This window comes from Notamacropus eugenii, chromosome X (genome assembly GCF_028372415.1).
Source record: "Notamacropus eugenii isolate mMacEug1 chromosome X, mMacEug1.pri_v2, whole genome shotgun sequence".
Lineage (NCBI taxonomy): Eukaryota > Metazoa > Chordata > Mammalia > Diprotodontia > Macropodidae > Notamacropus > Notamacropus eugenii.
In genome coordinates, this window is record NC_092879.1 from 99,295,852 (window position 1) to 99,308,155 (window position 12,304).

The 12,304-nt window shown below is 49.4% G+C and overlaps 1 protein-coding gene across 3 annotated transcripts in view; it reads left to right on the forward strand.

The window, feature by feature from the left end:
• The window catches only part of PHKA1 (phosphorylase kinase regulatory subunit alpha 1), a 65,049-nt gene extending 53,396 nt beyond the window's left edge, over window positions 1-11,653 (forward strand). Inside the window, exons 27-33 of one of the 3 annotated variants that reach the window (XM_072626781.1) lie at window positions 1,321-1,436; window positions 1,514-1,552; window positions 3,599-3,649; window positions 4,255-4,425; window positions 6,505-6,558; window positions 7,221-7,421; window positions 9,976-11,653. In XM_072626781.1, coding sequence (XP_072482882.1) covers window positions 1,321-1,436; window positions 1,514-1,552; window positions 3,599-3,649; window positions 4,255-4,425; window positions 6,505-6,558; window positions 7,221-7,421; window positions 9,976-10,149 — 806 coding nt within the window. In that variant the 3' untranslated portion in view covers window positions 10,150-11,653. The remainder of the gene's footprint in view (window positions 1-1,320; window positions 1,437-1,513; window positions 1,553-3,598; window positions 3,650-4,254; window positions 4,426-6,504; window positions 6,559-7,220; window positions 7,422-9,975) is intronic. The other 2 variants (XM_072626783.1, XM_072626782.1) reach the window with 2 other exon arrangements.
• Window positions 11,654-12,304: the final 651 nt, after the last annotated feature.

Below are 12,304 nucleotides of genomic sequence, written 5' to 3' on the forward strand. Positions count from 1 at the left end.
TGGGTGGGGGCACACTGCCCCTAGCTTCTAGTCTAGTGGGAGAATCAACACAGATGGCTCTAATGTTGGACTTGAAATCAGCAGGGCCCCGAGGGGTGCAGATGAACTGGCTGTCTGAGGTTTGGAGGTGGGCTGGGATTCCTTCCTGGTAGAGATGAAGTTCTCCTAGGATGGTCAGGAATTCAAGCAGTGAGTTGGAGAGGATGGCATTCCAGGTACGGGGAACAGTGTGAGCAAGAGCATGGAGGCTGGAGGGCACCAATGAGTGTCAGTGGGCATGCAGATTCCCTAATGGATCTGAGCTCAGTGGAAATTCTGTCCATGATGAGAGTGGCATTTTTTATTTTGTAAGCTGGCTCATTGCCTTTCATTGGCACATTTATATCCTATTTTAAAAAATTCCCTTGTCCTGGAAAACATTCTTGTATGATCATTAAGCTTTTAGTGAGTTATTGTGTGGTTCTCCTTTCTAATATGACCTGTGGCTTTCATGGTTGGCTCTCAGTACCAAGAGTGCTTGAGCTCTCTGTGATATCATTCCTTCCTTTCTCTTGGCTGGGCTTCCTTCAGAGCTGTGTGCTGCCCTTGGGATTCAGCTCAGGCTGATTGCCCAATGGTTAGTGTTCCCTTTGAGGAGACAGTGGGCCAGGAAAGTGGGGCTGAGGGTCTGTCCCAGGACAACAGTCCGGTGAGTGGACAGGAAGAAATGTATGCAGGCCACATCACAGGTACAATTGACAGAAGTTGGTAACTGATCAGATGAGACGTGGCAGAGAAGGAGGGGCACAGATGATACCAAGGTTACCACCTTGGAGATCTCAGTGGGAGGTGGTGCTGCAGACAGAAGGGCATATGGTTTGGTATGTTTGAGCTGCCCCTGGGCTACCCTCCATGAGAGGCTCAGAGTAGGTCCTCAGAGATGGCAGAGGAGTGAGGGCAATCTGGTTAGCTGAAAACATCCACTGGCAGAAGCCAAATGACCCCTGGCTTTCTGGGCCCCATGATTTCACTCTTTCTCCCCCTCTGTGTGTGTCTTTGTTGTCTCTTATTCCTTCCCTCTTTCTCTATCCCTTGGTGTATCTGTCTCTCTCTTCCCCACCCCCTCTCTCACCTCCTCTCTCTCCCTCCCTCCCTCCTTCCCTGTCTCCCTTTTCCTCTCTCCCTCTGTCCCTTCCTTTGTCTGTCCATCCATCCCTCCCTCCTTCTCTCCCTCTGTCCCTCCCTCTGTCCGTCCATCCATCCATCTGTCCATCCCTCCCTCCCTCTTTCTCCCTCCCCTCCTTCTTCCTCCTACTGTCATTCTCTCATTCTTATCCATAGTGCGTCCTGCTGATTCCAATGTCAGCCCTTCTATTTCCATTCATGAAATTGGTGCTGCTGGGGTGACCAGGACTGAACGGGCAGGAATCATGCAGTTAAAAAGCGACATAAAGCAGGTAAGGTAGAATCATGAGGAAGCTGGTTAGGGCCTTACCTCCCCATTGGGGCTCACTCATATTCATTTATTTTCTAGGTGGAATTACGCCGGCTGTCTGTCTCAGTTGAGAGTCAGGTGAAATGACTAACCTCTAAACTATTTAATAGCTTGTGCCATGGGGGGTGTTCCCCACCCCCCACCCCCAACTAAATGTGTTCTTGACCCTTCCGCCAGCTAGAATAGATGGCCACAGCTGCTTTAGCCCCCTTTTCAAACAATCAGTCAAGGACACATGTATTAAGTCCCTACTATGTGCTCTGTGTGTGTGACCTCTGGCCTGCTCCCAAGGGGCTTCCATTCTCCTCTATGAGGAGGACATAACATGCCCACAGATGAGTAAATCGAGGAGATCTATAAGTTCAATACTGGTGCTCTCAAAGCAGCTGGGGAAAAGAGCTCAGCCTCCATTTTGTCCACCTTTGGTTGGTGTCTCACCAGTCACACTTGTAGCTTTTCCAGGCAGAAAGAGTGTCTCTGGTATCAGGAGAGATTCCAGTTTGGAAGGGGGATGGACCACATTTACCACTGGACCTTGTGGGGCCATTAATTGAGAGGAATTGGCTAAATTGTATAAATAGTGGCTCTCACTTAAGTTTTAAGCCTCAAGTGCTTATTTATTGTTAGACTTGTAGGGTTTTTTGGGTGCTCTCTGGGATTTTTAAGAACTTGTCCTGGTATTCTGATTTGCTAATTTTCCATCTTGATCGGGAAACAGCCAGTGCTAAGACATGGAGGAGGGAGATGGAGTATAGTATGTGAAGGGAGGAGAGAAGGCCATTTTGGCCAGATTGTAAAGTGCAGGAGAGGGAGCAATGTCCAACGAGCTGAGGAAGTCTGTGTAGGTTGTATGGCTCGTGGCCAGCTCGTGCAGGGTTTTAGAAACTAAACAGGTCAGTCCATACTTTCTCCTAGAAGCAATAGAGAGAAGAACTGAAATGGAATGAGGAGTGGAACCACATAGCCATTGGCATGGATTGGGTGGGAGAGAGACTCAAAGTCAGGAGGTCAGTTAAGAGGCGAGAAGTGGTGAGGGCCCGAACTAAGGAGTGGAGAGAAGAAATGGCATGGAGGTGCAAATGACTGGCTGTGTGGGGTGAGGGAGAGTGATGAGCTGAGGATAAGGCAGAGGTGATGAGACTGCTTGGGAGATGAGAAAGGTGGTGGTGCAGCGGCACCTTCAAGGGAAATCACAAAGGGATTGGAGGGAATAATTGATGAGTCCATTTGGTGATGTGTTGAGTTTGAAGTGCCCAATACGCCATCGCTGAGAGAGGACTGAAACTCCTGAAGAGAGTAACGGGAGGGCGGGCTGGTTAGCTGAAAGCACCCCTGGCAGAAGCCAAATGGCTCCTGGCTTTCTCGGCCCCATGCTTGAGCCATCTGCAGAGATACAAGTTCAAGCTCTGAGAGCTGATGAGGTTTTTGCAAGAGGGTATAGAGGGAAAAGAAGAGAGAGGCTAAGACAACGTGGCCTTGGTGATGGTCATAGTCAGGGGGTGGGATATAGATGATGAGTCAACAGAGGAGACTGAGAAGGAATGACGGGATAGGCAGAAGGAGAACTAGGAGAGAAGAGTGACGTGAATGGTCAGCAAACTCGAGAGTTCCTACCAGCTGAGCGTGACCAACTACACGTTTACCACCTTGTGGGTGTCAGGAGACTCCATTCAGAGCACTCAGCTTTTCTCCTGTGATCGTATTAGGGAGCTCAAAATAATGAGAGCTTCCTGCTAACGCCCCCATGCAAACAGAAGCCACCCACTGCTCTTGGGTCCCAAGCCTAATGCAGTTCCTTACACTTGGTCCAATCTCTTCTACCCTCTTCTGCTGAGGAACTTTGAGAAGCCTTATCCCATCATGCCACATTCCTTCTGTTTTTCTGCCACTGCTCCTCCGAGGACTTTACTAGAAACATCAGTTCTAATAAAAGGGTTATGGATGTGTTTGTGGCCTGGCTGCCTTCTCTGTGGTTTCTCTTAGACTAGTTCTGTTGTTTTTGGCTTTTCAGTGGGAATATGCTGGCCTATTCTTTGAAGAATCAGTAAAGGCCTTTATTAATCATTTTATTTTGTTAAGTGTCCCATTCCTTTTAAATTATTATTCTTTGGTTTTCCTTCCTAGTCCAATGGCAGCCACATGCTGAGTGCCGAGCTGATGTCCCCACCTCTTCTGGTAACTGTTGTCATCTTGCCTTTCTTGTCTCCCAAAGGCCTCTTGTGTCTGTGTGCTGCTGGCCCAGGAGCTCTGGGCAAGTTTGTCGATGTCAAGGGCCAGACCAGACTAAAGAAGCTAAGCTTTGGGGGATTTAGAGCTGGAAGCACATACAACTCTACCTGCCTATTTTTAAGTTTAAAAACATGATTCATCCTAAGTTGTTATTAATCACTTAGTATGGATGTCATTGTGATAAAAAATATCCCAGAGTTTTCAAAATTGTGACCTGTTAAGAGAAGAGACGCTCCAAGAGGACAGATGTCATCGATGCTTTCTTCCCATTTGCTGGGGGGGAGGGGAAAGCAGGGCAGCGCACCAAGTTACTCACCCTGGAATTTTGACATTACCATGAACTCAATCCACTACATTTTTTAGCTTCCAAGTTTCTGTTAGAATGATAGAATTCTAATCCAGTGACTTCCTACAAACATTTGTGACGTCAGCATGTGCCAGGCTCTGATCTCCTGGGGGGGTATAATGGAGGGGGCATGTTGGTCCAACGGGCTTGATCTGTCCGACTTTTTTGCCTTTGGCTCCACTGTGTTTTCCTTTTTTCTATTTAGTCACCTGGACCTTCATTAAGCCCAAGTAGGGGCTCCTTCACAAGTGCCTATGAGGAGCATTCCTGGAAAGACACTCGCCAGGGCCAGTGGCAGCGCCGGCGCCGGCTCGATGGAGCACTCAATAGAGTCCCCATTGGGTTTTATCAGAAAGTGTGGAAGGTTCTGCAGAAGGTTTGACTCCACGCTGTGGCTTTCCCCTCTGAGCCCTCAGCTAGACTAGCACTGGGCCCTTGTGGTAGGCAGAGGCTTTTTCCTGCTCCCTTTTCTCCCTAAGGACAAGTAGACTTTTCTGTCCACCAGCAATGGCAGCCTTCTCTCAGGTGGGATGGCCCTCCCCTAGGACTGGCTTCTCCTCTAGCCAACCTCCATATGCACTTGCTATTTCTAATGCTGTATCAGATGGACTATTTCTGGCTAACTGCTAGGAGGACCTGAATGAGAACCTCATAGGCTGATCAGGCCTCACAGTTGGGAGCTCCCATTATCACTGAGGTGCCTGATCATTTGGGGGAGTTGATTCATTCTCCTTGAAGGCTGGTGACCTTCCCTCCTCGACACAAGAGATTGGACTGGGGGTGAACATAGATGTGATGGGAAGGAGGGATACTAGACAGAAAGCCCTAGATCTCAGGGAGCTCTAGAGGTAAGTAGGGCCCCTAGCATGGTACAGCAATGAGAACACGAGAGGCTGACTCAGGAGAGGAACCTGGGTGTGAGACTCTGTTCCACTACTAGCTGTGGGACTACACAGTAGTCACTTTGCCCCTTTGACCCAATTCCTTGTTCTCTTCCCTATATAATGAGAATACAAATGCTCTCCTTCCCAGGCTTATAGGGAAAACCCAGTGGTGGGCGAGGTGAGCCCAAGGCCCAGTAGGGGCACTTGCCTGGTGGTTCCAGGGTCATGGCTGTTTTCTCTGCCTTTGGCAGTTGGAGCCTCTACCTGGCCTGACATCTCCGATTCCCAGGTGATCTGTGTGCCCCCACAGTATTTGCTCCAGATCCTTGGCCTCAGTAGCACCTTAGTGAGTGACACCATGCCCAGTTCTGTCCCATCCCATTGCAGGGATAGGCAAGCTGAGACCTGGTCCTTGGTCACCTATAAAGCTGGAAGGAGAAATGCAAGTTCTCGAGCCCTTTTCAGTGGTTAATGACACACCTTGGTTCTAGCTCTGGAAGCAGACTCAGCAATTACTTGGTTCACTAGACTTGCTGCTCCTGTGCTAGGGAGGAAGTTCATTATGGAGAGGTGACCAAGCCCGGGCCTCTCATGAATGGTGTTTCTAATTGAGATGAGTGATGTTGCTGGGGACCATGTGACAGACCCTAACACCTCCAGCTCTCCAACCCAAATAGAGATTGGGCTTGGCAGCCAAAACTTACTAAAAAAGGCATGGATTTCCAACCAGCTACCCCAAGAACATCACTGAGTGTGTGGGAGACTGTGGATTCCAGCCTTCTCCCGTCATCACAGAGCAGAGTAGTTAGCTTTGTTCCAGTGAGCAGGTGGCTGCTTCCCCTGCTTTTGAATCCCTGAGCCAGTGAGGCTGGAAGAATGAAGGTTCTGCCATCATCAGTAGCAGGGGCTGCCCCATTAGGCAGCTGCTTCCTCACCAGGGTTTCTACAAAGATCTCTAAGGCTCCTTCCCAGGGGGACCATGCTGACCTAGCGGGACCTTTTTGCATAACCTGGGCATGGGGCCTGACTTTGTCCTGCTGGAGGCCCAGAGAATAGGGGCAGAATATGGGAGGGAGCTGGGCCAGTGGCCTCCAGAGACCCCTTAGTGACCTGGATGCACCCCAGGGGTCTCCACTTAGCCCTAAGGATTGGGGAAGTTTGGAGCCAAATCTGGCTTGCTTTAAAGCCCGGAACCTCTGTGGGTGGCATCTAGAACTGCCCAGTTTACCACATATTTTCTAAATCTGTGGGCCTAGCCTGGCTGCTGCATTTAGGGCTAGGATTCCCATACACATGCACACACAGCACAGGAGAGGTGCCCTCAGTTCCGATGCCAAAGTGGCTTCTGGGCTTCCCAGTTCAATCAGGTTTTCCCAAGTGCCTCCTATGATCCAGGTGCTAGGGAGAGAATGACAAGTGTGAGACCATCCCCCAGCCTTCCAAAAGCTTCTGCTTCTCTGTTCTGCAGTCCTTGATTGCGTACCTAGTGCTGCAGTGTTGTTAGTGTAGCCTGGCAGAGAGTGATGAAATCTGCATTTCTGGCTAATCACCCGAGCTTTCCTCTCATGCAGTGCCATGGCCTGTCCGTGGAAGGCTTCGTTCTTCCTTCTTCAACGACTCAAGAGGTAAGAGTTTGAGTGCTTCCTGGCCTGGGGGCCTACAGAGCCATGCACGCTATAGCCTAAAGTCCTGCGCACCAGGGAGAGCGTTTCTAAGCCACTTGCCTAGGGCTTACATTGAGAAAAAGGAGAAATGTTGGTTGGGCATAGCTTAGCAGCAAGGCAGCCTCTCTGCCAGCCATCTGCCAAGGTTGCTGGTATTGAGAGGACCGAAATAATGGAGATGTGGGAATGGCCTCGGAATAGTGGAGATCTCTCTGGAATCATTGCAGACTCACATGCTGAAGAGGGTCCGAGTGCCAGTTGATTATTCTAGGCGTTATTCTTGTTCCTAGGTCCTCTGAACACTCTCATGTCCTCCATTTGTCCTCTCTTGAAGACAAATGGGATATTTGTTTTTTTAAAAAAGAAAAGTGCTTAGGATAGTACCTGGCACATAGTAGGTACTATAGAAATGCTTATTCCCTTCCTCTTCCCTGCTCTGCTTCTCTACCCGGAGGCCAGGCCAAGGTGGGAGGCACCAGGCAGATCCCAGGTACTGACTCAGTTACTTACAAAGGGACCAGAACATGGCCCTTGGCTCCAGTGGTTTTGCTGACTTTATAAATCCGTGATTCATGTCTCTCAGACGGTGGGCCCCTTGGGAATGGTGCTCTCTTTCCTTCTAGATGACCCCAGGGGAGATTAAGTTCTCCGTTCGTGTGGAGTCTGTCCTCAACCGCGTCCCTCAGCCAGAATACCGCCAGCTGCTGGTCGAAGCCATCCTCGTCCTGACAGTGCTGGCAGACATTGAAATCCAGAGCGTCAGTGGTATCATCGCTGTGGAGAAAATCGTGCACATCGCCAATGAGCTGTTCCTGCAAGAGCAGGTCTGTGCAGCCTGGGCAATCCAGCTGTTGGGCCAGTTTGACTGCTGGGTCGCAGCAGTCAGTTTCTGTCTCATTCTTTTGGTTGCATTATGTGTGCCCCATCCTCTCCGAAAACCAAGCTTTGACAGTGAACTTCTTGATTTCATAACTGTTTAGGGTGGTGGAGCTCACTTTCTCACTGCCTTCTCCATTGCTCTGTCCACAGAGCTGGGCTGTTGTATTGGTCAAAGGGGTTGGGTGCAGAGGGCACCACTGTTCAGCCTCTCACAAACAACGAGGCAGCCTGGTCTGTTCCTCTAAGCTTGACCGCTCTGGTCTTGGGACAGAGTGCTGTCCGGCCCTCGGAGACATTTGGTGGTCTATGCTGCTCATTCAGATTTCTTAGCAGGCACAGCATAGGGTCATTTATAATCATATTGGCTTATTAAGAGACACAGGGACACATATATTGTTTTTTTCTATTTGAATTGTATTGAATTAGTAAGAGAGGGTGGACTTTCCTAAGTGGTCTTGATAGGTGTTCATAGGATCATGGCATGTAGAGCTGAAAGGTGTTTAGTCCAACTCCCTCGTTTTACAGCCAAGGATACTGAGGTGGGAGGGAACAGAGCTTGCCTAAGTTCCCATGATACTAGTTAGCCATTTTATAGATTGGGTGTGAGCCAAGTGAGGAGAATGAAGGGGGTGTGACTTGCCTTAGCTCTGCTGTTGGAGGAAAAGATACAGAAAAGCAGGGAAGCCTGGGCACCAGCACTCCTCACAGGCCAATTAAGAGATCCCATTGCTCACTTTGGAGGGAATAGTTTTGGTGGAATGATGAGGTTGGAAGATGGATTGGAAAGAGTTAAGAAGAGAGTGTGAGAACATGACTATTATGTTTTACATGAGTATACATGTGTGACCTATATCAAACTGCTTGCCTTCTCAGTGAGAGGGTGGGGAGGGAAAAAAAGAGAATTTGGAACTCAAAGTTTTAAAAATGTTTAGAATTGTTTTTATATGTAGCTGGGAAAAATTTAAAAATAAATAAATGAACCAAAAAAAAGAGTGAGGAGAGGAAGTGAAGGCAGCTCTTGTAGACGCCTTTCTGAGGAGGTCAGCGAGATACTGGAGAGATATAGGATCATGGGTAGTGGCAATGGAAGGCCTGAGTAAGGGTTTTCCAGGATGGGGGAGCCATGGCATGTTTGCAGGCAGCAGAGAAGGAGCCAGGAGCCAGGGACAGAGTGAAGATAAGTGAGGGAGTAAGGATGGCAGAGGGAGCAATCTGCTGGAGGAGCCGGTCTGGAAGGGGATCCTGTGTGCAGCTGGAGGGGTTGGCCTTGGTCAGGAGTAAGGTTGTGTCTTCAGGGGAGATAGGGAGTGAGGGAAGGGACCTGAGTGATAAGAGATGAGGCAGAGGGGAGTGGAGGCAGCTCATGGAGAATGGCCTCCATTTTTTTCTGTACAATCTGAGGCAAAGTTTTCAGCTGAGAGAAAGAGGGAAATGTGAGCCATGGGAAGTTTAAGGAGGGAGGAAACTTTGGAAGAGCCTTTGTGAAGAGTGAATTAGTAAGATTGCCTAGCAGCAGTGAGGGCCTAAGTGAGATTATGTAACATAAATTTGTAGTGGCCCCAGTCAGAGTAGTTGTGTGATTTTTCTCCACCTTTATTCAGCATCACACAGATGTGATGGTATGTTGATGGGAGTGATCCAAGGCTGAGATATGAGGACCAGGGATTCAAGAGAGAAGGTCATTGTTGAATTGACTCACCAAGGGGTTAGGATGGGGAAAAGAGGAGGGAGTGGCTAGTGCCAGGAAGATGGCCTGGGAGAGAATTAAGGGTTGAGTGACTGGAGGTCATGGTGTGGAAAAAGAGTAAGGTTATATACGGGAAGGCAGGGGAAGTGGTGAAAAGCCAGTTGCTGATGGTTGGGTGAGGGGCTTTCAGAAATCCTGAACACGGAGCAGGTGCATTTGTGGGTGATGGCAAGATTCAGGGTATGACCATCTTTGTGTGTGGCTATGGTGGGGTGGAGGAGGGGCGCATGGGAAGGCTGAGGAGGGGAGTGGTCAGGGTATTTGAAAGAGGGTCACTGGGTATGCTGAAGTCCTCTAGGATGTGAGCCGGAGCTGGGGAGGAGAGAAAGATTATGAGTCATGCACTGAGCTCGTTGAGGAAGGAAGGGGGTTGAATGGGGTGTGCAGATAACAGCTACCAGGCTTTTGATGGAGTGGTAGAGGTGAAATAGCAAGGACCTCAAAGGTCATCATTATCCCCATTTACAGAGGGGGAAACTGAGTCTCGGTGAGCTGAAGTTGATCTTCCCTGATCACACAGACCTGCCTCCAGAGGCTAAATTCCACTCTGGAAGAGAATGGAGACAAGGAGAATTTAGAAACAGGCCTATGTGTGCTCCTACCTTCGTCCCCTTGGGGCTCAGATCCTGTCAATAGTAGCCCAAGATCTTGCCAGGCAGTGGGAGGTTGGGGGAAATGAGCCACTTGGACATAATCAGGAATTGATTGGTCATTTTTCCTTCTCCCCTTGTCTTCTTCATCCACCGGACCAGAAAGCTCTTGGGGCAGACGACACCATGCTGGCAAAGGATCCCTCCTCTGGAATCTGCACCCTGCTGTATGATAGTGCCCCCAGTGGCAGGTTTGGCACCATGACCTACCTCTCCAAAGCTGCAGCTACCTATGTCCAAGAGTTTCTGCCTCACAGTGTGTGTGCCATGCAGTGAGGTGTCTGGCCTCTGCCACTTTGGGAGCTGGTGCAGGACTGAGCACGCCCTCCCTTTTTCTCCTTAGCTTAGAAGGGGAGCAGACCCACCTAGTACACAGTAGCTGCTTGGGCAGAAGCCATTTCCTCAGGATGGCCTCCAGGTGTGTGGGCTTGGCTTGTTAAGGCTGTTCCTGACTCCCTTTTCCTGTTTCCGCCCTAACTTATTCCTCCCTTCTAGGATCGCTCTATTGTGGGGTGTGAGGTGGGATTTTTCCACTGTGTATTTAGTTGTTTCACTCTGAAAGCTTTGAGGGGTAGGGTGGAGTCTAAGTCTTTCCTCCTAGCTGCCTCCTGGTCTTCTTGGGGTCACATGCCAACCACATGAATGGCCATCTTCCCACCCTCCCTTATGTCCATCCACTCACTGAATGATGCAGGATCTACCAGCTCAAGGCTGGGGGCTCGCGGCCAGATACGACTCCTGATGCTCAGCTGCCCACAAGTGGCTGGCATATGGATATATGTGTAGTGTCTGGCCTTGGACATTTCAAAGAAGGCTGGGGAGGCAACTGATCCTCTTCACTAGCCCAAAGCCAACATCCAAAAGTGATGGGTCAAGGGACAGTCTCCCCTGCTTCTTCTCCAAAGAAGGTTCCAGGCTGTCCTACTCCATCTCACTGCCTTCCAGGCCTCTGGCTATCAGGTATCCCCACTTTCCCCACAGGCACCTAGAGAGTTGTGGGACACATCTGGCTCCAGCTGAGCACATGCTCATGGATGGGGGTTTGGAGTAGCTCTCACTGTGCTTGTGTGGGCCTTATGGGAGGGTTCCAACCTAGCAGGACTTCCCAGAGAGGGTGAGGTGCTGAAACCCTTCCCTAAGTTCAGTTCTCTGACCCTGGTCCTGTATCTGGGTCACCTCATCTGTAGAAGGTTTTTCCAACTTTTCCTTTTGATTGGAAGACCAAGATCCTACCTCCATACTCTCCTGGCATTTACTGCCTCTTCCCTCCTCCCCACCCCCAGCAATCAGTCTGAACTTTGAAAAGAACTCTGAGCCAATGTCCTTTCTACCAAGAAAACCTTCATGCCCAGCTCAATGAGAATCTTCTTAGCTATAGAAAAACGAGCAGTCAGCATCAGGAAACCAAGTATAAAGACAATTTTCCTGTGCTCTCTTACATTCAAAGGGCAAGGGGTGACTGGAGAGATGGGGCTGTCCTCGAGTCTAGTTCCTAGTCCTTCCAGTTGGGGGCCAGCTTTTCCATGGAGCTTACATCCACGACTGCCATTTGACCTGGCACAGCCTGGCATGTGGCTAGCATGGCCCAGCACAAGGACTTCTGGGTTTCCCAGCTGAATCCTTGCTGGTGCTCCCTCACACAATGGCGTTGCACTGTCTAACTTAACGTCAACAGTCTACTGGACACACTTGACACGGAGGATGTGCATAGACTTTTCTTGTTTAAAAAGAAAACAGCAATCTTTTGAAAGCTGGCAGAATAAAAGTGAAATGTACCCAGTGTTTGTCTGTGTCTTTGCTACCAGCATTTCATGCTTTGTCACTGTTTTCAATGACTGGAATCCACTGGGTTGTGTTCAGTTCTGGGCATCATGTTTCAGGACAGACATTGAGAAGCTGGAAAGACTTCAGAAATCAGCCTTGACTTCTGTGTCAAACCATATAGAGAGACGGGGGCCATTTAACTTGAAGAAGGGAAGGCTCTGCAGGGACATGTGAGCCATCTGAGTGTTTGTGGAAGAGGAATTGGACTTGTCCTTCTTGGTCCCAGAGGACAGAACCAGGAGCAACACTGGGTGGAACTGTCAAAGGGATTTGGACCTAGTGTCCTAGAGTGCTTTCTAATGATGAGAGATGTCCCCACCAGAAAGGGGTTGGGCTTCGGCTTCATGGAGACCCTCAAGTAGAAGACAACTTGTGGGCTATGTGAGCAAGAAGACTGCTGTTTAGGGACTGGCTAGCCAAGATGCCCTCTGAGGTCCCACTGACTTGCTGTCATATTCTTCTTTGCTTGCTGGTTTGCTACTTAACATTTCAACTCCTGCTCCACCAGTGGGGGCTCAAGTTTCAGGGAGTGGGTGTCCGAATTAGAAGACTTTTTTCAAGAAATATAGTCTTTATTTTCAGGTACATACATTTGCAGACTCAGTTG